Below are 27,221 nucleotides of genomic sequence, written 5' to 3' on the forward strand. Positions count from 1 at the left end.
CATATTAAGTTTACTTTCAAAAAACAGAAGTTTAAAAAAATTAAACAAATGTACGCGGAGTTATGAGGAAGGGAAGGAAAGAAATAAAGTTTGATATCGTGGGCGGAATGATATTTACCTTATATCAATCACAGCTACTCGAGTAAGATGCGAGTATTGATAAACCAAAATAAAAACACTTTTGACACGGTATTGGCATATGATAGACAAATGTCTGTATGAATGAAACACTTGCAGCAATATCTTGATAAATGCCTTCCCCCAATATTATTGTTCTTACCTCATACTCGATATATATCAATGACAAACAAGGCAAGGACATCGATTACAGGGCAATTACATTGTAATGAAGCAACAGTTACTTTGTTATAAATGCATACTACTCTAATAAAATAGATAGAAAACTGTCTATTTTTGTCTTAACTTGGAATAAATGTCTCATGTTTGATATTACGACGTATTGTGTGAAAATAGCTTCCTGTAATAAATTGCTAGATATTGATTGTAATTAAGATAGTACAAATTGTGGCGGAAATGTCGAACATTTTTATTATTCTAGGAACATAAGTCACAATCCTAATTTTTGAGAAGTATGTTTATACATCAGACTAAAAATGTTTTATATGTAATTATTTATTTAATACCTTTTAAGAAAAAGTACAATTCAACCGAATTTTTAATACAGTAGCCATCATATTTTGCTTAAACATTTTATAACCACTGGCCATTAACAGTGTTTTATGTAATTATCATTGACCAAACACTGTTTATTATATACATGTATATAAATGATAATCAATATGTATTTATATTTACTTGATAATCATGGTAATTTGTCAAGCCTGTATACGGCAAATTGATGTAATAATATATGTCTTAATATAGTGCATTGTAGTATCATTGAAGACAAATAGTTAACTTATACCTTATAATCAAAGATCACATAACAATATATAAACTCTCCACAAGGTATGCCAGTATGACATGGCCAAAATATCGAAGTGGGATTTGGTAATGAAAAATTGTTTGTGCAATTTGTTTTCCATATTGATATAATATAGTAGATAGCAGATACTTTAGAGAATAAGATTATATTGGAACCTATAATGAGAATAATGTTTAGTTAAAATTAAAGAGCAGGTAAGGTTGTTAAACTTAGTAGATTTTTATCCAATTCAGACATTAAAAATCTGGAAACAAAGTGATCCCTCGAAAGCATTAATCACAACAAAATTACATGAAAAATGCAGACTCGATTTGATTGAGTCTGTACATGAGGGATAATGAATAAGTGCAACATCCCTCACGCCCCGTAGCACCGGCTTTAGCGGTACTCAACACTTAATTGTGCTGGCATCAACGATTCCGAAGGACCAGAAAAATATAACAACAGTACAGTAAGTGAAGTACGGGGTAACTTTTTACAGCTGCGACACGGCACTTGACGCCTGCTGTTGTGAAGTGTAAAAATCTGGAAAGAAAGTGAGCAAACGCAAATATGTTTTTTTTTAATTTACTGGTAATGTTTACCTATTGATCGTTGTTGCCGTTCTAACGGGTTTGGGTCTGTAAACGGAGCGCTCCTGGTCTGTCTTATGCTTGTTTGCTCTTTCATCTCTGGTAGGTAGAGACTAGACACTGTCAGGCACAGGGAGAAATACACTGAAAGTCGGTAGGCAATCACAGTTGTGGGCATATCTGAAATGTATGATGCAAACATCTAAGCAATGTTCGAAGAATACCGTCGTGTCATTTATAAAGATATACTATGCTGAAATTTAAGAAAATATTGATAATTGTTTTAGACTCTCTTTGTAAAATAAAATGAACATGTTTTGTACTTCACATAAAGTAGATATGTTATGTTTAAAATTCAACACATAATATGTGGTCACAATATGAATATATAGTGTCATTTCAAACACTGGCTTTTTTTAACAAATGATCGATTTTACTTGTCCCGTTATCGAAAACGCAGCTTCCTATACACAGTTTACTCATTTTTTATCATTAAAATTAGACATATTCATTATGAATGTCATAGATTTCAATAAATTTCGTTTCTCAAGGATGAGCAAAGTATATCTTAAATTAAAAAAAAAAGTTCATTCTTCTCTTCAAAGGTTTATCAATGCTCGAATGAAGTATTTTCTAGATAACACACACATTCTTTTTTCATTTTATCACAAATATGAATATTTATATTAAAGCATAAATATCTGACATGTTTAGACACTGAGTGCATAGCTTTTTGCTAACATTTTGAACCGTTATGACGGACCATTACATTGCAAGGTGCTGAATACTTGGTGAGAATGTTTGCACTATAAACTATAAATGCATAAACTTAGAACTGGATTCAATTAGCATATACACTTAGTATAGTTTAAACTTTTCTATCTAATGTGCTTCATTCTAAAATGTGAGTATCTGTTATCACATTTCAGATATTAGAAAATGTCGTGGATACGCACACTTCTTTTAATACGGATTTTATTTCTAATTTTATTTTTTCATTATTAACGATTAAATGATTTATTCCATTTAGAAGAATATTTTGAATGGGCACTTCCCTTTAAAATTTAGTCTTCAAAATATCTTCTTTCTTGTTAAGATTGAAAACAGCTATTTCATTATTGAAATAAATCTTGATATATTTACATGCATTTATACACCTGTATATTTATGCTTTTCTAACTAAAGATATTGACTTTAAATTTTGTTCAAAGTTTAGGCGTTGTTACTTTTCTATACTTTATTCTAAGTTATGCAAATTGAGATAATATAAATGTATATAATACCATGATAAATTTGTTATAGTTTTAGTACACATTGATTATTATAAAGTCCTATTTTAAGACAAAATTCTGCGTTAAATAGTTAAATGTTAAAACTGAAGAAATTTAGCAAAACTATCAAATTTCAAAATAATTGCCTGCCTAAAGAAAAAAGATATTAATATATATATCCTTCATTTCCATTTTAATGCATTTAGTCATCTAGTCTATTGTATAATTTTATAACAATACATTTAGACAAAATCAACCCGTATAACTGAAATTATGTTTTGCCAAAAAAAAAACAGTCCTAGTAATAAAAAATTAATTAGGTTTTAAAGAGATTTTTATTTACCTTACAAAACACAGCCCAATGGTGCATTACACGATTCGTTGCTTCTGGTTAAGTTTCTCAAACACTTGTCCAGTAGTATATTGTTACAGTAAATTCGTTCTTGGAATAAATTTTTTTATAGAATATTCGCTAAAATAATGTTGTCCGTTGTTCCATACTATGTATGGATAAACTTTTTATAATTGATAAAACCGTTCCTTTCGTCAAATCAAGTTTTGTAAAATTAAAATAGATTTGAAGAAATCAAATTCGATTTAAGGCAATATTTGTACAATATTGTGATATTTGTCCAACTAATTGTCTTTGGTGTAATTAAAAGAATTTTCCTATCCAGTGAATTGTTGTCCAATGTTTTCAGAAATGAATGAGATAACAAATCTTTATCAGATTTTATATTTAAATAAAATGTTTTATTTTTTATATATTACACAACGTTTGACTGCGAATTACTCCAAAGCTAGCTGTCATCATTAAATGTAAAGGATCAATAGTCGACGCACTACTATATATGTTTCTACTCGATATAGTGTCTAACATAAGCGGAGTAAGCCAATAAACGCAGTTTCCGATGAATTTATTTATATATAGTGGTCAGTGAGCTTATATTTCAATGTTTGGTCAAACATGCCCGTATTTGCTAACATAGTAAATCATCTACATGTATTTTGAAAAAGGGTTTGGTCAATGGAAGTTACATTCATTTGATTTGTCGATTCAAATTTACCACTAGTTTTGCTAGTCCAACTGTTGAAAACACATTGCAAGTTTTTGACAATATCTGGAAATATTGTATTATTCAGAGTAAATATTTTTTAATCGTTTGGTTGAAAGACTGTGAGATCGATATATGACAAAATATATATTTTTAAACTTTAAATAGATGATGATGAAAATCAATTAAATTTCCAGATTTTCAGACTACTTAATTAAAAAATGGTTATAACAAAACTACTTTAATCTAAATGACATGAACTAAATACGTTAAGAAATTTCGTTGTCACGTCATATTAGACACATATGTTTATATATTAGAAATTATACTTAACAGAAAGTAGTCAGTTTTGACTAGGATAACTCCTTTAATTATAATTTTCTATCAAAATTGTTTGCAATTATTATTTAATTTATAAAATAAAAAAGACAAGTTTAAATATTTTTTCTCGAAAAAAAAATGACAATGTTGACTTGAATGCTTGTTTATATATATATAACATTCGGATAAACCAAAAGACATATTCATACTTATTAATTTGAAACGTTTGTTTATATTTTAATTTTTTTTTTCTGATGTCTTTTTTTTTAATTTTTATTTATAATCACCTTTATCATTTTAATTTATTTATTTACTAATTTATTTATAATTAATTATTTATTTATTGTACAGTATATTGGTTTTCAGCTATTACTACTAGACAACTAACTTAATGTTCAGAGTAGGGAGCCCTGGATAAGATAATTATTTATCCTATAAATATTGAAAACAGTTTTTTTTCCTGGCATTACATGCAGCATATTGGGGAGATTATCTATGAAATGGAGTAAAGATAGCTTAAATGAAGCCTAAATGGCAAACTAAATTCGACACAATTCATTATGATAAAAGGGCTTAAATTATTCTGATTGACAGAAATAGAAATTAAATGGTGAATGCATGCATGAGTTTTAACACTTCAGAAGAACTGACAAGCAATGTACTTTCATAAGTCGGAATGTGTTTTTCTCTGAACTGTTAAATATTTTTCACACACAAATTATATTTCGTTTTGATTTCTTAACTGATTTTAAGTGTATCATTAAAAACGTTTATAAAATATTCATAAATCATTTTTCTTTTTTCATTTAATATATAAAATTTCCTAATTTGTCAATTAACAGTATCCATTAACCAAGGCAATAGAATATATACATGTATAATGCATATGATTTTATAAGCACGATATATTGAAACATAAAACGTTTATTAATGCTTGACTAATTCTTTGACAAAGGGAGGCTGCTGTATATGTCAGTATCGTACGATTGTTGCCCCCCTTAGATTTATATTCAAAGCTAAAAGCAAAGAAATGCAATAATAAGATTGCATATAAGCAAGTCATGCTGCTAATTCAAATCAATGTTTACTGAGAACTATAAACATTTAAAGGTTTTTTGACTTCGTACATTATATTCTTATACGGTCAATAAAACATGACTGTATTAATTCAATGCGAGCAACACTTATTTTTGTTATTTTAAGGCATCGAAAATGGAATATCAACTAATTTTGCAGCATTCAGACGTCGATAAGGTTAACATATGACACGGTTATAAAAAATATAACGCAATCAAGTAACCCAGTCTGATACTTTTGGACTTTTCGATTGTTGTTGTTATGTTTTTCAATTTAAAGATTAAGTAAATAGAATAAACAAATATCTTTTATTATTTGCAAAATCAAAGAAAGTTTACCAAAAGACGAAAGTTATATTTGTTTATACAATTGTCGTCTGAAGTATCAGAAACACTTGGGAAGAGTATTTTTCAAATCAATACTTTACGCCTAAATGGTTTAGCGATATAATACACATGGAGTTAAAACTGCAATTCAAGCATTGATTTAATAGAAGTGTATAAAACATATCAAGAAGTTGAAGAGTGAGACTTAAAAAAAAAACGTTTTTGGGTGCTACACTAAATACCGTATTCTGATATATACCGGACAAGGCGCTTGAATATTACATGCTAAAATATCGCCTTTTCATCCGCCAAAAAGCACGTTTGGACGTCTAATTCATCTCTTTGCACCGTTTTATATACGATAATGAATGAGAAGTGTAAGACTCGTCAAACAATTACGATAGTTTTCTACTTTATGATCATGATTTCTGCAAGCTTCTTGAGGTACTGCTGTAACACTAAAGTGAAATAAATTCAAATTTAAACAAGCTCAACTAATTGCCGTTCATTCAATTAAAAAGAGTCATGAAAAAAAACAATACTGACAATAAAAATAGCATTCCACTTTTGAACACTCAACTTATATTCAGCATGCAAACAAATCAGAATAAATGAACCCAAATTCCTAATTTAGAAATCACACAAGTAGTGCAAGCCTTAATGTAACACAAAGATACCAAGAATAAGGAGCGACCTTCTCAATGAACAATTGACTCATGTTTCAAGAGCAGTATTGACAGGTCCAAAAAGATTTTTTCTCCTTCCTTAAATCTCAGATATCGAGTGTATGTCCCATTAGATAAATATTTAATGAATAAGAAATTGAGACTCGTTTTTATTGCACCTTGATAAACAAAGGAAATGTTTTCAATTGTTTATATTAACAGCTTATGAATATATCTTACAACAGTGTCGACAATTTCATCTCATTCATAAAAATATAAATACTATTTAAAGTCATAAAAATAATGATATTATAAAACGTTTTATTGTAGGTGTCTAATAGAGGACACCTTTATAAAAAGCGCAGTGCCTTTTTCTGAAGGTGAAACAAATGTTACAAAACATACTTTTGTTAGGTTTTGACAGTAATCCTATTATGGTGCAATTGTGTAAATTAATTTTCAGCCTTCTGTGCTACTGTAAAATTAATGAAAGTAAAATATAGCACCATATTAAGTGAATTTGCAAGGGCTATTTATTATAACAATGCCCATTTAAATATTCTCATACGCCTTTACTCGCAGTGATACTTTTTGCTTGCTAAATTGCCGCCGGCTTTGTTAAAAATAACACCACGGAGTTTTTTATTGACATGACGGGTCTGGAAATAATTCTTTCAAGACCTTTGTTAATTTTCTTGATGACCTAAAAATCAAAAGCGTGTAATCGCACTTAATATCGGTTTTCCAGTATTACTTATTATGTTATACATAATATTTCGCTTTTAAGTGCCCGAGATGATCTTTGAAATATTTTTTGTTTGTTTGAGTCTTATTGACATTAGTGGGGATCCTTTAAAGGGTGTTCGTGCCTACAATTAGGCGATGCTTAAGAATGTGCCATTTGGTCAACTAACAAGCTGTTTGTAATAATACTTTTGTAATTGAGGACTATGTATTCTTTTATTTTTTTAAATACATTTTTATCTACAGGCTTATTATTCTGAAAATATTGTATAATTGCAGAACAAGAACACAGAAGATAATTTTACATAGTTGATATTTATATATATTTTGTCCTTCGAGATCAATGATTAAGAGCATTTTTATTTCCATTTGGATTTAAAGTTTTGTATACAGGATGGAACACTATAAGTGTTAAAACTCTAGACATTTAGAATGAAATATGATACACAAGATCAACAAGAGTGGCATTCAATGAACGCATACCCAAACACGACCCAGAAACACATGACTGACAAACAACCTAATGTGACAAATGTCGCCCATGTGATAGAGTGAAAAAAATGTCCTAAATATTAGAAACCAGATGGCAAATAGCATTTCATAATTAATTAACACGTATTTCGTAAGCTTCAAAGATAAAAAATTGGTCTGATCCGAGCATCCAAACAAACTTTGATTTTACAACAATCGTAGCGTTTGAAGGTTACTGTACTACCGGATCGTTCTATCAGAAGAATGGAATAGTTGTAACTTTAAGATTTGCCTTTAATGCAATAAGATCAGTTTCTTTAAAAACAAGACATATATTGTTAAATTAATTTGAAGATTGTTTTGATGAGATTTAAAAGGTCTTTAAACAATCTGGTGTTCAAAGTTTTCATTTTCAAAACTGCCCTTGAAGATATGCAAAAGTAGACAAAAGTTAATAGTCATGCTGTTTACAATTGTCATGTTTGATTGAAATAGTGTTAAAATCAGAACGATGCGATTGCAATATTTACGATAGAAACGGAAAGATACACTAACATACCCCTAAATGAGCGTCTTTGTAAGTCTTGTAACATGCAATCTATTGAAACAGAATACCACTTTTTACTAGTTTGTCCAAAATATAGAACCATTAGTAAATTTAATTTTTTAAAAGTTATTATTGTCACTGGCCTTCTTTAAACAAATTTGAAAATATCATGTGTTCATCATCAAAAAAAACTTTATATAACTTAGTAAAATTAATTTTTTCTGCAAATAAAATTCGCATTGTTTAAGGCATCATATTTTGATAATATTGTACTGAAATTCTTCTCTTTGTCTGTTTGTAAAGCTCTTGTTAATTGTTTACCTCATGTCTTATCCATTGGACAGGTATATATGTTTATATTGTTTACCTGCTATAAACATTGTATAATGTTTCAAGCAATAAAATTTGAAATTGGAATAGGATCTAAGATACTGCCGATCCACCTCTCATTCAAATCAAATGATCATAGATATTGAAGTGAATTTGTCTTGATTTTTAGATTTAGCATTAGAGATTGATAAATTATTTTCAAACGATATGAACAGGAACTACGGAAAATGTAAGGAATTTAAATACGTAATGGCCTTTTTTTGTCATCCACAAACTTAAACAATTGCCCGGTCTCTCCACTAATGTAATACAACATTCAAGCATTCGGCGACTTCAACCTTGGTGTGTGCAGAAGAATTTTGTGTTTAGATTCATTGATAATCGGTACATCTTGATTATATACTTAAAATCTAATTCATTAGATGATATCAAATCAATACTTTACGCGATTCTTTACATAATTATTATGTTTCAAGAAAGAGTTACTCAACATTTGAATAATATAGAGCCGTACACTAATTAGTTCTAACAAAAATAATAGAAAAAAGTCTTCAAGATAATGTGCATTTTATAACTGTTAACAATAAAATTTGTACTGATTTATATCTCGTAAAATAAATTGATCATAAAAAAACGAATTTATTTCAAAAAAATGTGTTACATTTGTTTCAATTACAAAGTAATCAAAACACTGCAACTTCCTCTTCACAACGTTTGAAGTTGTCGACCTTGCTAATTATCTTGTACTAAAATAATATTTTAGGAGATTAAATTTAAAGACAGTTACTACTGCTATATCTTTATTTTTTATCTTCTGAAGCCCAAAACTTGTTTACTTTATAGGTATTTACATGTCAAAACACATTGATAAATTATTTTTATGATTTTTATAACAGCGTACAAGTAATTATCAGCATATATTACGAAAAGGCAAGAATTCTTTTTTTTTTAATATCCAACACATGTATAAAAATCTGGAAACAAAGTGATCCCTCGAAAGCATTAATCACAACAAAATTACAAGAGAATTGCAGACTCAGTTTTATTGAGTCTGTACATGAGGGATAATGAATAAGTGCAACATCCCTCACAGCCTTGATAGCATTTTTTCTTTAATAGATGATGTAACAAAACAAATGTTAACATTTGAACATCATCATTTCTAGTGTTTCAAACATATTGACAATGATGATAGTTGTATTAATCTAACATTAAAAATTATTTATTTCGTACCTGTGGGCAGATATACAAAATTGTTTGGTTGAGCTTAACTATAATTTAGAACAATTTTATTGATAATAAGATTACTATTTTAGGTAAAGTTTATGCAAAAGGTGGATTACTTTATGAAAATGTTTCGGTTTTTTGGCATACAGAATTTTCGTTATAATGTATGTTCAAATGATTATATAATTGAAAACCGAGATAAAACATGCTTCTGAAAAAACAGGTTTAAGCTTATGTAATTGCAACGCCAAGGACAAATAGGCATTGACATGACACAGTAACATTGTGTTTTTTAATGATGAACTAGAACTAAATGCACCTATCGTTCAATTTTTCATATTTCGCAACATTTTTATTCATTGGATTTACATCTACAAAATAGTCCCGTATGGAAAACAATGTTACAAAATTTCTGTAATGCATAATTGTGATCTTACTCAAATACAAGTAAATCTTTTATTAAATCAGTTCGGTTTATTTTAGCATTTGATTGTAACATTACTTACCTTGAATCTCTTGATATGTGTCTTCATTAAAATTGTTTTTAATTTTGCTGGAGTCCGACTTATCCATGAAGATAACTAAATTGCATGTATCCATTAATAAGTTTCTCACATGGAAATAAGTAGAACTTTAATTAAATCTATGCTTTCTTTTTGAATCCTACGTCACTTTTTGACAGAACAATACAGACAAAGTTCTAGTAAAAATTTTAGTATGCTGAAAATTTGAAAGTTTGATTATCGCAAATACCTATTTGCTTTCTTCATACATGTATGTAGATATAATATTTCCCAACTTAAAACATCTGAGAATAACTAACAAAAATATAAAAGAATACATTCATTCGTTTTGTTCACATTAAAATTATCCTATTTTCATAGAGGTGTTTTATTCATCAAGAAAGAAAGGCACTTCGTTGAGTTGCATGTTTATTTCAACTTAAGTATAACATAACACCTCACTTTCTGGATTTATTTATTTTCTAACATATCTACCTTTTTTATAACTTTTCTAGATAAACAAATGCTAGAGTGATCAACAGTGTAACAATTTTAACAGTGATTCAGACAGTGCAAGAAGTTAGTTATTTTGGCAGTGTCGGTTACTTTACTTTCCAAACAATTCAATGATATAAAGTAACCCTTGAGGAATGTGTGAAATCAATTAAGTATGTTTCATTGAGAAAATATTTGAAGCTTTATTTTTTCAGGATTGCCCATTTTGTTAACTTTCTCGTCTCGTCATTTCAATCGGTATAGTATGAGGTGTCAAGGAAACGTAAAAAGATCTTACGAAATACAAGATTACTTCATTATTTATGAGGATTGACATTTATTTTTGACAAGTTTGATAATTGTTTTTATGCACTTGAATATTTCGAGTTTAACCAGAAAAAATGTTTTCAATGGTTATCTTTTGCTACATTTTTTTTATAAATTGTTTGGTTTTTTTAATTCAAGATAGACTGAAATTTTATTATTTTTGTCGCTTTACCAGATATTTTGCAGTTCAGATAAGTATATGTAACTAATTGATATTCTAATTAGTATTTAAAATGAAATACATGTTTTGGCTATGCGGTATGACCAGTAATGTGTCATTTTACTATATTTTACAATCACTGATCAAGTGCTATGGTACAAATACCAGCTATAATAATTGTGTAACAGCTGACCATATAAAGCATCGTTATACACAAATAACATTTAGCTTTGAAACCAGTTTGAATAGTCTAATCATTCAGTTGTAACGAAAGGCATATTATCATATATACATATCATATATATACGAGTATATATACTTAAGCGACGCGTTTCTTTCTTCAAAGTTGTTCACATATTTCATGTAGCAATGAGAGTAGTGAATGTAAACAAGATATGGTTTAAAACTAATGTAAACAGGTCATTTTTAAGTAAAATCTGAAATATGTTATTACCTGAAAATATTTTAAAACAAACATTCTACGCAAGTATTCAACAATTACACACCAATCGTAAAAATAGTATATCCATTTTGAACAAAAATAATGGTAATTTATACCGTTTTACTTGCAGGGCTTTAATAGAAAACAATGGGACATTAAATTATTGTTTTATGTCATGATAGGTTAACTACAACTATAACATGCATAACTATAACAGCCAATTGCTACTTCCTGACAGTACTCTTATTTAATGTTGCGATTGTCTTAATCAATAATTGACAGTCTGTCCTATTTTGAAATTAAATAGTACATTTTATTAATCATCCAAACAAATTGTAATCATTTTCATGATTTCATAAAAACTGTTAGATATTAAACTACTTATATGTCTTATTTCACCGTATCCAAAATAGCTCAAACATTGATATTTAAATCAGATGCAATCATATATCTACAGTGCAATAAGACAGTTTTCTTACATAATGAGAAGTACATTACTACGATTAATTGGAGTGTTTTGGTGAGCATATAAAGTGGTTTTAGGTGATATCTTGTTTGAAATCTATTTTTTCAAAGCTGATCTATGAGATAGATACCATTGATATCTAAGATTTTAAACTTTATGGTAATTGCTTACAATAAATATAATCAAACATTATTCCTTATAAAAAGTGTTTGATGTTTGAAAATTAGCTTCTAGAAAGTTGTTATAAACACTTTACTATCAGCTGCCCTTGCAGTAAACAGAGTATGTTAAACATATAAAAACTAGACTAAGTGTGGAGGATTAAGTAATGAGTTTTAAACCAGTTTTAAAGCGGTCGACGGAAACATGAATATTTTTTTCTTTTTTTTTTTAAGTACGGTGTTTGATGTTGTTGTTTTTTACGTCAATGCTTTTATTGGCAATATCTTTTTGACCTACTATTTTCCTCAAAACACACTCGAATGTGTTAACATTCATACAAAACTTTAACAAAAGAAAGTTCAGAGTTATCTCTTACAGCTTTATGATATATTAGGCCGAACAGAACTGATCCGCATTAATTCATAAGACTTGACTCGGCTTTGTGATGATTTTGTATATAGCCTATTTATTACCGATGATCTCTGCTTTTTTGTAGCTATTGTGAGACCTTTCATGTTTTATTACCCGTGAATATGCGTTCGATTTCATTATGTGCAAAGAGAAAAGAGATTTAGATGCATAATTATAACCGCCCTAACATTGAAATTCGGCTAAGGATAATTTACAATCATATCTAAGACTGGTAAGAAGTCTTTCGGACATATTGTACGCCGGTGAAATGGTTCTCGTATGATCTGGAATTTAGTTGACTGATACAATGGTAATCCGAATTCCATGGGTAAAAGTAATTGACATAATTAACTTCTCTTTCATATTAAAATCATCAATCTTTAAAATTTCCTTAAACTATATTTACTATTAGAGTTCGGGTAATATTTTAGCTTCTGTTAATACTTTTTAGCAGCCTGATATGTTGAATGCAAGGCGTTTCAGTGTATTTTGCCTTCTTGTGAACGACGAAAGTTAAGATTTTCTCGGCTTGAGTTTACGTACACAATTTGGTGCAGTGTATGATATTTTGATTTATTAAGAGCCGATACATCATAATTATAAATACTAAACTGTTTATTTGATTGCCTTAAATCGCACTTAATTTGTATGAGAAATAACGATAAAGTGTAAATTAAACACACCCGTAAGTTCTGACAAAACATGATACAAATATGTCAGTTTATTTTCTAACTGTAAAACATTTAGCCTGTACTGATTTCAATTATAAATCGCATCACCTTAGTAAAATTAATTAAAATATTTTTTTAGTTTGATCACATTTGTCAATTATAAATCGATAATGTAAAATACACAAATATTTTATTTAGCAACGTTCTTGATTCATTTGTTTGTAAAAGAAATCTAAATGCTTTGTAAAAGTTTCGACCATTATCTTTTTTTTTAAATAGAAACATAAAATTCAGAATAGTTGGTGGAATTAAAAAATTACTAGTATTAGTTTTTTTTAAATTCGCTTTAAAGAAGAATTAACGGTGACATGCAAAAAGATAGAACGTGAAATAGATTATTCCGTATGAGAAGTTTAATCATGCAGGAATAAGAGAAATTACGGGAGCTCATGCAAAAATCAGCATCGCAGATAAACATAGACTCACCATAAACCGTGCAGAAAACTCAAGCATACAATAAACGGATGAGATAACATATGGGAAAAAATAGCGATAAAGAAGAAACAAACACTGTACAGACGAGACACAGCTTTAATATGGAGAATCAAGGAGAGCAGGACCGAGACAGGCAGATCCAAGACAAGAAAAATAAACATAGTTCAGACATATATAGACAGTTATATTAACTGTTCAGTAATAATATATTAACAATTTATACCACCATTCTTTTATGAATTGATTGTTATATTGCTGATACGGATGCATGTTAACTTTTATGTGCATGGACAAAAAAATATGTATCGATATAAGTATTTGTAACGTAAATTGTGACGTCTATGCTATTATTTTATTAGTTGTTGGCTCTTGTACAAATTTCATTTTGTTTAGTGAATGATTAAACTTAATTTCAAACCTAAAGTTATTTATAGTATGATAACGGTTGTTATAAAATAAAGTGCATTGTCGTAAAAAATTAAATTACGTTTGCAGAATACTTTAAATAATACTGAAATGTGGATACCATCTCTTTTCGATGAGATATATATTTCATGTTTATGCATAAACAAAAATACTTCAATCAATTATCTTCAAATCGGTTTAACTTATAACAATAACGATGGCCCTTAAAATATGAAAAGACAAAACATTATTTATTTTTCTTTGATTATAAAGATAAAACAGTATTCGCCATGAATATTTATTATTATGAAACGTAAAAAAAGTAACAAAAAGTTATGTTTTCAAGCCAATTTAAAACAAACTACTATTTACCACACAACGCGCTCAGATAACAAAAAAAGACGTAAATAGCGTAATCACATTTACAATTCTGGTAATTACGATTCGGCCTTCTCAAAACATCTCATGTTTTGCTGAACTCATGTTTCAAGAATGTCTTTTTATCATACTGCTAATCAAGTTCGAGGTAAAGTTTTCCGGCCTTCCATTTCCGGTGGTCTCAGTGGAATTTATATCCGCATTCATGTTCTTTTTTTGTATTTACCGGCCGATGATTTGTTCAGCTTAACACAAAGTTTAATAATATCACGTTGCTGCGTCAAATTGAACGCCGTCCTATGTTTCTTTTTCAATTTTAGTATCTTTTGAAACTAATTTTAAATCTAATAATATGACGTCAAAATTATGCACGGACAAATGGTGGACGTCATTTAACAGCTACATGACATTAAGGCACAATGTTATGTAAAGTCGTTACGATAGTAGGGATCAAATGCTGACCTTCTATTTTCCAATGGAATATAAAGGGAGTTAAGGCCACACATGGGTTTCTTTTTAGAAAGAAAATAAATATTCTGAAGCATTCTAATCAGATTGATTTCAATTTGGGTGTATATTCACGACATAATTTTGACACCAAAAGTCAATTGATTCGATATTGCAATGTTTGAAGGTTTCCCTGGCCTTGAAATGAAAAAAAATTCATGTCCGTCTATCTTTTAAGTTTAAATAGGTCAAAAGGTGGTATATATTTCGCGAATGATGTATTGGGCTCCTTTCAAGTGGTTCTGAGTTACTGGGTCGTGCGGGGGTTGCATTCATTGAACGACGCCAATCCTTGCTGATCTTGTTTTCCATATTCAATGAAAGACGATTGTTGATGCTGTAAAATTGAAGTTTAAAAACGAACAGTACTGACGTTGAGTTCCCACATGTTCTACTAGTACTTTACATAGTAACCAATACTTAGTATTTTATGTTATCGAATGCACTTTAACTAAAAAATAAGAATTAAAACATGATTTGATGAAACTATTGGGCAAATTAGTTTTACGTTGCAAAACTAAGCCAACCAAATTGAAAGAGTCAATTTTCTCCAGAAGTATACTTGATATTTCTACTTCTTTAAACAACATCTGAAATTTACTAACAAATACATAAAAAATCACATTGGCTGGTTGTATTCACATTGGAATTATATCCTTTTATGTTATAGAAAATAACATGTTTATGTTCTAATAATTTAATTCAAAGAAAAAAGATCACATTTTTAGAATAACAACCTCAGTCGCAAGCTACTGTCAGCTTTGGGTTTACACCTTTCTTGCTGATTTTTAATTTATTGCAAGATAATATCTTATTTTATCATACACAGACAAGCAGATGATTTTGCAACTAACAGAAATAGAACAAGATTCAGGAAGATAAAAGGAAAGAAAAAATACTTGAAGTACATTTGGCAGTATTGATTATTTTACTATCATAATATATAATTCAATAGTATGAAATAACCCTTGAGGAATTTGCTTAATCAATTAAATTTGTTTCATTGGGAAAATATTTGATTATTTTAGGGAATTGCTCATTGGATCCATTTGTTCGTCTTGGAATTCCCTCGGTATAATATGAGGTGTCTAGGAAACAAGTATGAAATACAAGATGACTACATTATATCAAAGTGCAACAGGGATAAGCAGAGTTTTAACGTGTTTTCCGCGAAAAATTATTTATTTTTTCCGCGACTTATATATTCAGTAAATGTGTAGTTATAATTAAAACTATTAAGCAAAACATTTGATATTCTATTCTGACGTTTGACAAGATATTTTGGATCAAAGAAATTTTATTACAACAATATACAACGTTGTATGTTCTAATTTACAAATACTGATATCAATAAATACAAGCATAATTATAATATCATCCTGTATTTTTCTTGAATTATATCATTCGAGAAGCTGTTTACTTGTAAATTGGAACATTAAACTTTAAGATTAACACATTCATTTCATGAGATTAAAAAAATAGTTACGAATAAGATGGTAAGTATTTCGAAAGAATAAGTAACGAATGTAAAATATATAAAACAAATAATATAGACATACATACAGCCAAAACTAACTAATTTACTTTTAAATTACTAAGTAGTTTTTAACCAGACTATTACTTCCAGCTGTACGGTAGACAAGGATTTACAATTCTTATCATATACCCCTAAGCGACGTATTTATTGATTCTAAGAACCTCCCGCACTTTTTGTATTAATGAAACATATCGTTTATATCAACAGGATAAAAGGATATGTTTGAGTACCTTTGTTATTTGATGAAAAAAAAATATATTTGAATACATCGAGGAAATTATTTTTAAATCAAATAGAGAAAAAAGAATTCCTAAGGAAAGTCCAAAAGTCAATATTGAAAATGTTGCGGGCTCGATTTGTTCGAGCCTGTTCATGGACGGTATTGTAGTGTTCAAACTACCGTCCACGCCCCCTAGCACCGACTTAAGCAGAATTCAAGTCTAAAATGCTCAATATTATATATCTGTAAAATACGCACAGGTGTACGGTGTTATAAATAGTTATACAAGTTGCTGACAGGAAAATATAGTTTGAATGAGATTAATATATAACGCCTCAGGACGTTTTTGTCTTATCCGGTATATGCTTTTCAGCAACTTGTGAAACTAAATGATTACAATGTGTTTCAGCAAATCAGAGTTCAAGAAATTCATTTGCAGTGTTATGAAAATATCCATGCAGAAGCTTGTATATAGAGTTATTTAATGTGCTCAAACTGTATTGCTAAGTTTGTGTCACAAGCAGAAAGAAAGGTTCTAGGATTATTAATTGCAAAATGCAAGGCAATGGGTGGTATGCCATTTCATGTTTATACAAAATAATTTGACACCCTAGTTTGGTTAGTTGTTGTGTATGGGACACAAGAGAGTTTAGTTGTATAGATACAACTCAAATCAGGGACATGCATATTTGTTCTTTATAGGAACTGGTAAATATACACCTAACCTTGATGTTTTAGGTGACATGAACTGGGAACCACTTTTTCTAGACAATTAAAATGTGTATTATCGTAAATTTGTACTGTTATATTGATTTTTCAAAATGCCAGATAGAAGAATTAAAAATGGTGCACCAGTATTGTAAACATGTATCTGGAATGCAATATAGAAACTAGCATTTTTACAGAAAAATAAAATTTTTTAAAAATATCGGTGTAGTGAATTTTGAGGTAGAAAACGTTCGTTTACATAAACATACACACACTTTTAGATAACCTGCGAGTAAATTAAAATTAACCAATATTTAGATAATTGGATTAAATTTTAAATCTTTTCATGAGTTATATAGTTCACTAAGGTCTGAAAATTAATAATTGAGAACAAACCGGAATTTTTAATTTTATTTTAAAAATTGAGGATTATATTTAATTTTCGCGACCTCATAAGCACATAGATCTGAACTTGCTACATTTCGCTGCGGAGTCAAACAAATAATACTTGAAATTGATCGATATCAAAAACGTACAAAATAATGATCATTTTTCTTTTGAAATGCCCACAATATACTGATATAAGACAAACTCTGTTTGGTAAAGCAAAAAAGATTCATAATGGATTTTTTTATGTTAAATGATGATAAATGTTTTACGTTTCCAATAGTAGTATTATCGAATATGTTGCAAAATTCTGTAATCTAATCTTAGAAAAACGTACTTATTCATTGTATTGTAACCAACTCTTACAGCTACAACTCTATCTCTGTATAGGGGATAGTGTTTTGAACTGTTGCCCTCTGCCTACGGCCTTGGGCAACAGTTCAAAACACTTCCCCCTCCACCTCGGGCAAACAGTTTGACTGTTCCAAAATCACATATGAAATAACTTTATAATATTCTCATATAATTCTTTTTAACAACATGTATTGTAAATTATTCTGGTAATGCTTAATATGTAAACATAATAATTATGTTTATATGTGGATGCTTTTCTTTTAAACTAATATACACAAATACACGTATAACATACAATTAAACAAATTTAAAACATGACATCTGCAGCTACAAGTTGTAAGTTTTTGGCCCATTATAAAAAAGTTTATACTTTAAAAAAAGGAATGCTCCCGTTTAATATTCGAATACCTGAAACAATTGTATATGTATTTTACTTGGAAACGAATAAAGAGATTTTAATAATCATATTTTACAAAAATTGCGAAAAGTATCAGCAAGCATATCATCAGAAAACATTTGTTTAGGTTTTTATAACATAATGTAACCTGATGTGAATCAGCGGCAGATGTTTGTTTTATATTATTTCGTCTAAACCACTTCCTCTTGACCAAAAGATAACGCTTTTCCCTTAACATCTCTATTTTCTATTTTTTCAGTACGCTTCATTACGGTCTTTCCTAATCTTGTCTGATATCGGAAGATCCGGACGCAGGTTGTATATCATAATTAAACAATAAATATTTATAGATGAACATTTTCAATGTCGATTTAAAACAGTTTTGAGTATTTAATCTTTAACTAGGACAAAAACGGTTATAGGTTTTGATTTATTCATAACGTCAGATTTATAACGACATCAACTTCACTCATTACATCCACATAGAGTAAAGCAAAACGGTACATAAGAATTACCCATATAAATTCGAATAATTTATTCAATCTTTGATTTTGGAGATCTAAAAAGGGTGATCCCTCAGAAGCATAAATCACAACAAAATTACATGAAAATAGCAATTTGATTGGATCTGCACATGAAGGACATGAAAAATTGCAACATACTTCAGTCAAGGTATCCATGTCAAAAATTTTGTTATCTCTTTTTTAATTTGATCCTTCCTTTTTATATTTACAAATTTAAGAAGTAAATATTACATGACTTTGTGTTAAATATATTGATAATCAAAACATTTCAACCTGATCAGTAAGAGGGCACAAAATCATCTACCGGTGAGATAATTTGCATACTTTAAAACGCTGTAAACAAATAGGTTTTAATAACTAAATCCCCGCGAGTCGGATGTGTATTCTTGTCAACACTATATAGCTGTAATATAGCTGGCATTTTCTTCTTAAATATAGGCTATGTATAAACACTGCTTATGCAATGAATGTACATTTACCTTTAACTTTAGTGGCATTTGATCTGATTGTAACAACGTTACGTCTGGATTAATGGAAATACCAAGGAAACGTTTTACACTGACAGATCAAATGGAGGACTCTGTCATGGATTCTTAAGCACTGCACTTCAGATCAACGAAGCATTTAAACAAAATTTGAAGTCAATCATACTTATAGTGACAAAGTTATGCTCTTGACAAGCCTATTTAATTAAGTATAAAAATAAACAAAGGGCAATAACTCAAAAATCATTAAGTACAGAATTCCGGTTCTTGTGCACTGTACTTCTTCCTAATGAGATAATGAATGAGAAGTGTAAGAATCGTCGGAAAAAACACGATAGTTTTCTACTTTATTTTCATGATTTCTGCAGGCTTCTTAAGATACTGCTGTGACACTACAGCGAATTAAATCCGAATTTAAACAAACTCAATTAATTGCCCTTCATTCAATTAAAAAGAGTCATGCAAAAAAAAACAACAAAAAAACAATACTGACAATAAAAATAGCATTCCACTTTTTAACACCCAACTTACATTCAGCATGCAAACAAATCAGAATAAATTAACCCAAATTCCTAATTAAGAAATCACACATGTAGTGCAAGCCTTAATCTAACATAAAGATACCAAGAATAATGAGCGGTCTCCTCAATGAACAATTGACTCATGTTTCAGGAGCAGTATTGACAGGTCCAAAAATAAGATTTTTCTCCTTCCTTTTATTGCACCTTGATAAACAAAGCAAATGTTTTCAATTGTTTATATTAACAGCTTTTGAATATATCTTACAATAGTGTCGACAATTTTATCTCATTCATAAAATATAAATACTACTTATAGTCATAAAAATAATGATGTTATAAAACATTTCACTTGTAAGCGTCTAACAGAGAACAACCTTTATAAAATGCGCAGTGCCCTTTTCTAAAGGTGAAACAAATGCTACACAGCATACTTTTGTTAGGTTTTGACAGTTATCCTATCACATGTAGGGTGCAATTGTGTAAAATAATTGTCAGCCTATCCTTTCTGTGCTCCTGTAAAATTAATGAAAGTAGAATGTTGCACAATATTTAGTGAATTTGCAAAGGCTATTATTTATAACAATGCCCATTTAAATATTCTCATACGCCTTTACACGCAGTGATACGTCTTGCTTGCTAAATTGCCGCCGGCTTAGTTTAAAGAAACACCACGGGCTTTTTATTGAAATGACGGGTCTGAGAATAATTCTTTCAAGACCTTTGTTACTTTTATTGATGACCTAAAATCAAAATTAATATCGGTTTTCCATCTCATTCTCATTGTTACAGTATTTCTTATTATCTTATACATAATATTTCGCTTTTAAGTGCCCGAGATGATCTTTGAAATATTTTTTGTTTGTTTGTGTCTTATTGACCTTAGTGGGGATCTTTTAAAGGATGTTCTTGCACACAATTAGGCGACGATTAAGAATGTGCCATTTGGTCTACAAACAAGGTGTTTGTAAAATACTTTTGTAATTGATGACTATGTATTCTTTTATTTTTTAAATAAACTTTTATCTACAGGCTTATTATTCTGAAAGTATTGTATAATTGCAGAACAAGAACACAGAAGATAATTTACATAGTTGATATTTATATATATATTGTCCGTCGAGATCAATGATTGAGAGCATAAAAGTCTTGAGTCGCGCAGAGAACTTTTTATTTCAATTTGGATTTAAAGTCTTGTATACAGGATAGAACGCTATTAGTGTTAAAACATGTACAGACATGTCAGACCTCACTGTTTCCTAATTAAAGAACTCTAGACTTTTAGAATATAATATGATACACAAGATCAACATGAGTGGCATTCAATGAACGCATCCCCAAACACGACCCAGAAACACATGACTTACATACAACCTAATGTGACAAATTGTCGCCCATGTGATAGAGTGAAGAAAATATCCTAAATATTAGAGAACAGACGGCAAATAGCATTTCATAATTAATTAACACGTATTTCGTGTTAGCTTTTAATGATGAATAATTGGTCTGATTCGTGCATCCAAACAAACTTTGATTTTACATTTTACGTGCATCACTCGTAGCGTTGAAGGTTACTGTTTTACTGAATCGTTCTATCAAAAAAAAAAAGGAATACTTATAACTTAAAGATTTGCCTTTAATGCAATAAGATCATTTTCTTTAAGAACAAGAAATATATTGTTAAATTAATTTGAGGAGTGTTTCGATTAGATTTAAAAGGTCTTTTAAGAAAGAGTTACTCAAACAAACTTTGAATAATATAGAGCCGTACACTAATTAGTTCAAATAAAAATAATAGAAAAAAAATCTTCCAGATAATGTGCATTTTATAACTTTTAACAATAAAACCTGTACCGATTTATGTCTCGTAAAATAAATTGATCATAAAAAAAACTTATTTCAAAAAATGTGTTACATTTGTTTCAATTACAAAGCAATCAAAACACTGCAAACGTTTGAAGTTGTCGATCTTGCTAATTATCTCGTACTTAAATAATATTTAGGAGATTAAACTTAAAAACAGTTACTACAGCTCTATCATTATTTTTATCTTGTGAAGCCCAAAGTCTGTTTACTTTATAGGTATTTACATGTCAAAACATTAATAAATTATTTTTATGATTTTTTAACAGCGTACATATCAAAAAATAATCAGCATATATTATTTAAAGGTAACAATTCTTTTTTCTTAATATGCAACACATATACAAGTCTTGATAGCATTTCTTTTTCTTGAATAGATGATGTAACAAAAAATTATAACATTTGAACGTAATCATTTCAAGTGTTAACAATTTTGCATGCGCTAGTGTTGATGCAACACACCTTCATTATATAATTTATTTGTTTTTTAATACAATTTAAAAATAAAACAAATATTACAAAATAGTAATAAAATTCCAAAATATTGACAATAATGATAGTTGTATTCATGTAACATTAAAAATCATTTATTTCGTACCTGTGGGCAGATAAACAACATTGTTTGGTTGAGTTTAACTATAATTTAGAATAATTTTATTAATAATAAGACTGCTATTTTAGGTAAAGTTTATGCAAAAGGTGCATAACTTTAATAAAATGTTTCGGTTTTTTGGCATACACATTTTTCGTTTGAATGATTATATAATTGAAAACCAAGATAAGACATGTTTCTGAAATATAGGTTTGAGATTATGTTATTGCAACGTCAAGGAAAAATAAGCATTGGCACAGTAAAAGCATTGTGTTTTTAAATAATGAACTAGAACTAAATGCATCCGTTCAATTTTTCATATTTCGCAACTAAATAATCCCGTATGGAAAACAATGTTACAATATTTCTGTAATACATAATTATGATCTTACTCAAATACAAATAAATCTTTTATTAAATCAGTTCGATTTATTTTAGCATTTGATTGTAACATTACTTACCTTGAATCTCTCGATTTGTGTCTTCATTAAAATTGTTTTTAGTTTTGCTGGAGTCCGACTAATACATGAATATAACTAAATTGCATGTATCCATTAATAAATTTCTCATATGGAAATAAGTAGACCTTCAATAAGATCCATGCTTCTTTTGAAACCCTACATCACTATTTAACAGAAGATGACAGACAAAAATTCAAGTAAAATTTTGAGTGTGCTGAGAATTTGAACTTTTGATTTTCGCAAATACTAATTTGATTTTTTCATATATGTATGTAGATGCTTAAAAATATCTAAAAATAACTAACAAATACACAAAAGAATACATTCACTCGTTTTGTTCACAGTTAAAATTATCCCCTTTTCATAGAGGGTTTTTTATTCATCAAGAAAGAAAAGCGCTTCTTTCGTATAAGATGTTGAGTTGCATGTCTATTTCAACTTCAGTATAACATAATACCTCACTTTCTGGTTTTATTTATTTTCTAACTTTTTCACAGCTTAACAAATGCAAGGGTAATCAACAGTTTAACAATATTAACAGTGATTCATTTTAGTAAAAATGTAAAGTGCAAGAAGTTAGTAATTTGGCAGTGTCGATTATCTTACTTTCCAAACAATTCAATGATATAAAGTAACCCTTGAGGAATGTGTGAAACCAATTAAGTACGTTTCATTGAGAAAGTATTTGAAGCTTTACTTTTTCAGGATTGCCCATTCTGTTAACTTTTGTTCGTCTCGTTATTGAACAGTATAGTATGAGGTGTCAAGGAAACGTTATAAGATATTACGAAATACAAGATGACTTCATTATTGATATGGATTGACATATATTATTGACATGTTTGATAATTGTTTTTTTGGACTAGGATATTTATGCAGTTCAACCAGAAAAAAAATGTTTTCAGTAGTTATCTATTGTTACATCTCTTTAGGGTAAAAAATTGTTTTGTTTTTTATTCCAGATAGATTGTAAGTTGATCATGTTTGTGGCTTTACCAGATATTTTGCAGTTCAGATAAGTATATGTAACTAATTAGTATATAAAATCAAATACATGTTTTGACTACGCGGTATGACCAGTGATGTTTCAATGTATTATATTTTACAATCTATGGTAGAAATACCAGCATCGTTGTACACAATTAACATCTAGTTTTGAAATATTTTGAATAGTCTAATCACTTCAGTTGTAACGACATACATATTATCATATATACACAATATACACAATATATATATATTTAAGCGACCCGTTTCTTGCTTCAAAAGTGTTCACATCTTTTATGTAGCAATGACACAAATAGCAAATGTAAACAAGATAGTTTAAAACAAATGTGAACTGGTAATTTAAAAGAAAATCTGAAATATTTTATACCTGAAAATATTTTAAAACAAACATTCTACGAAAGTATTCAACAATTACACACCATTCATAAAAGTAGTATATCCATTTTTAACAAAAATAAGGGTAATTTGTACCGTTTTACTTGCAGGGCTTTAATAGAAAGCTATGAAACATGATTGTTTTAATGTCATAATAGCTTATTTCCTGATAGTACTCTTTTTTAATGTTGCGATTATGTTAATCAATAACTGACAGTCTGTCCTATCCAAACCTCTGCAAAAATAAATAATTTTAAAGAGTTGATTTAAATAACCATCCAAACAAATTGTAATAATTTTCATGATTTCATAAAAACTGTTAGATATTTAACTACTTATATGTCTTATTTCACCGTATCCAAAATAGCTCAAACATTGATATTTAAATCAGATGCAATCATACATCTACAGTGCAATAAGACTATTTTCTTACATAATGAGAAGTACATTACTACAATTGATTGGAGTGTTTTGGTGAGCATATAAAGTGGTTTTAGGTAGTATCTTGTTTGAAATCTATCTTTTCAAAGCTGATCTATGAGATAGATACCATTGATATTTCAGATATCAAACTTTATGGCAATTGCTTACAATAAATATTATCAAACATTATTTCTTATAAAAAGTGTTTGATGTTTGAAAATGAGCTTCTAGAAAGTTGTTATAAACACTTTACTATCAGCTGCCCTTGCAGTAAACTACGGAATGCCGTTAGGGCCATTGCCTATTAATGTGTTGATCTGAAACGCGATAGTCGATAGTACGATGGTGAAAACGCGAAATTACGAAACTACGATGGTGAAAACGCGAAAGTACGATGATGAAAACGCGAAAGTACGATGATGAAAACGCGACAGTACGATACTACGATGATGAAAACGCGATAAACTATCGTGTTTTCACCATCGTACTGTCGCGTTTTCACCATCGTAGTTTCGTGATTTCACGTTTTCATCATCGTACTGTCGTATTTTCATCATCGTACTATTGCGTTTCCACCATCGCACTATCGCGTTTTCATCATCGTACTGTCGTGTTTTCATCATCGTACTATCGCGTTTTCACCATCGTACTGTCGTGTTTTCATCATCGTACTATCGCGTTTTCATCATCGTACTATCGCGTTTTCATCATCGTTCTATCGTGTTTTCACCATCGTAGTTTCGTGATTTCGTGTTTTCACCATCGTACTATCGACTATCGCGTTTCAGATTAACACATTCATAGGCGATGGCCCTAACGGCATTCCGGAATGCCGTTAGGGCCATCGCCTATAAATGGTATGATCTGAAACGCGATACTCGACAGTACGATGATGAAAACGCGAAATCACGAAACTACGATGGTGAAAACGCGACAGTACGATGGTGAAAACACGATAGTTTATCGCGTTTTCATCATCGTAGTATCGTACTGTCGCGTTTTCATCATCGTACTATCGCGTTTTCATCATCGTACTTTCGCGTTTTCACCATCGTAGTTTCGTGATTTCGCGTTTTCACCATCGTATTATCGACTATCGCGTTTCAGATCAACACATTCATAGGCGATGGCCCTAACGGCATTCCGTAGTAAACAGAGTATGTTAAAACACATAAAAAATAGACTAAGTGTTGAGGATTAAGTCATGAAGTTTAAACCCGTGTTAAAGCGGCCGATGGAAACATTTTCTTTAAAGCTAGGGTGTTTGCTGTTTTTTGACGTCAATGCTTTAATTGGCAATATCTTTTTCACCTACTATTTTCCTCAAATGTGTTAACACTCATACAAAACTTTAACAGAAACAAGTTCAGAGTTCTCTCTCAAAGCGTTATGATATACTAGGCCTAACAGAACTGATCCGCATTAATTTATAAGAATTGACTCGGCTCTGTGATGATTTTGTGTATGACCTATTTATTACTGGACTCGATGATCTCTGCTTTTTTGTAGCTATTGTGAGACCTTTCATGTTTTATCACCCGTGAATATATATGCGTTCGATTTCATTATGTGCAAAGAGAAAAGAGATTTAGATGCGTAATGATAACCGCCCTAACATTGAAATTCAGCTAAGGATAATTTACAATCATATGAGCCGCGTCATGATAAAACCAACATAGTGCGTTTGCGACCAGCATGAATCCAGATTGGTAAGAAGTCTTTCGGACATATTTTATGCCAGTGAAATGGTACTCGTCCCTCCTAGAATTTAGTTGACTGATACAATGGTAATCCGAATTCCATGGGTAAAAGTTATTGACATGATCAACTTCTCTTTCATATTAAGATCAACAAATCTCGAAAGTTTCCTTAAACTATATTAACTATTAGAGTTTGGGTAATATTTCAGCTTCTGTTAATACTTTTGAGCAAAATAAAATGGTGAATGTAAGGAGTTTCAGCATCAATTTGACTTCTTGTGAACGACGAAAGTTACGATTTTCACGGCTTCTTTATATGTGTTATCCGACAAACATTTATTATGGCATTCTGAGAGTTGAGTTTACGTACACAATTTGGTGTAGTGTATGATTTTATGATTTCTTTACAGTCATGCATCATAATTATAAATTTTAAACTATTTTATTTGATTGCCTTAAATCGCACATAATTTTTATGAGAAATTTACTCATCCTTGACGATAAAATGTGTATTAAATAAAGCCGTAACTAATAAGTTCTGACAAAAAATGATAAAAATATGTCAGTTTATTTTCTTTTTATAACTGTAAAACATTAAGCCTGTACTGATTTCAATCATAAATCATAATTATAACCTAAGTAAAATTAATTAAAATAAATTTAAAAAAATGTTTTGATACACATTTGTTTGTATT

General features: G+C 29.6%; 1 protein-coding gene across 2 annotated transcripts in view; it reads right to left on the reverse strand.

The window, feature by feature from the left end:
- The window catches only part of LOC132739682 (uncharacterized), a 49,985-nt gene that overhangs the window by 4,371 nt on the left and 18,393 nt on the right, over window positions 1-27,221 (reverse strand). Inside the window, exons 1-2 of one of the 2 annotated variants that reach the window (XM_060727444.1) lie at window positions 10,059-10,476; window positions 1,531-1,698 (exon numbers count right to left, since the gene is read on the reverse strand). In XM_060727444.1, the coding sequence (XP_060583427.1) occupies window positions 1,531-1,698; window positions 10,059-10,152 (262 nt within the window). In that variant the 5' untranslated portion in view covers window positions 10,153-10,476. Of the gene's footprint in view, window positions 1-1,530; window positions 1,699-10,058; window positions 10,477-27,221 lie in introns of those variants that run through there. The other variant, XM_060727443.1, reaches the window with a different exon arrangement.

The sequence above is a fragment of the Ruditapes philippinarum genome, unplaced genomic scaffold (genome assembly GCF_026571515.1).
Source record: "Ruditapes philippinarum isolate M1 unplaced genomic scaffold, ASM2657151v2 ctg234_1_1_1_1, whole genome shotgun sequence".
In the NCBI taxonomy this organism is placed as follows: domain Eukaryota; kingdom Metazoa; phylum Mollusca; class Bivalvia; order Venerida; family Veneridae; genus Ruditapes; species Ruditapes philippinarum.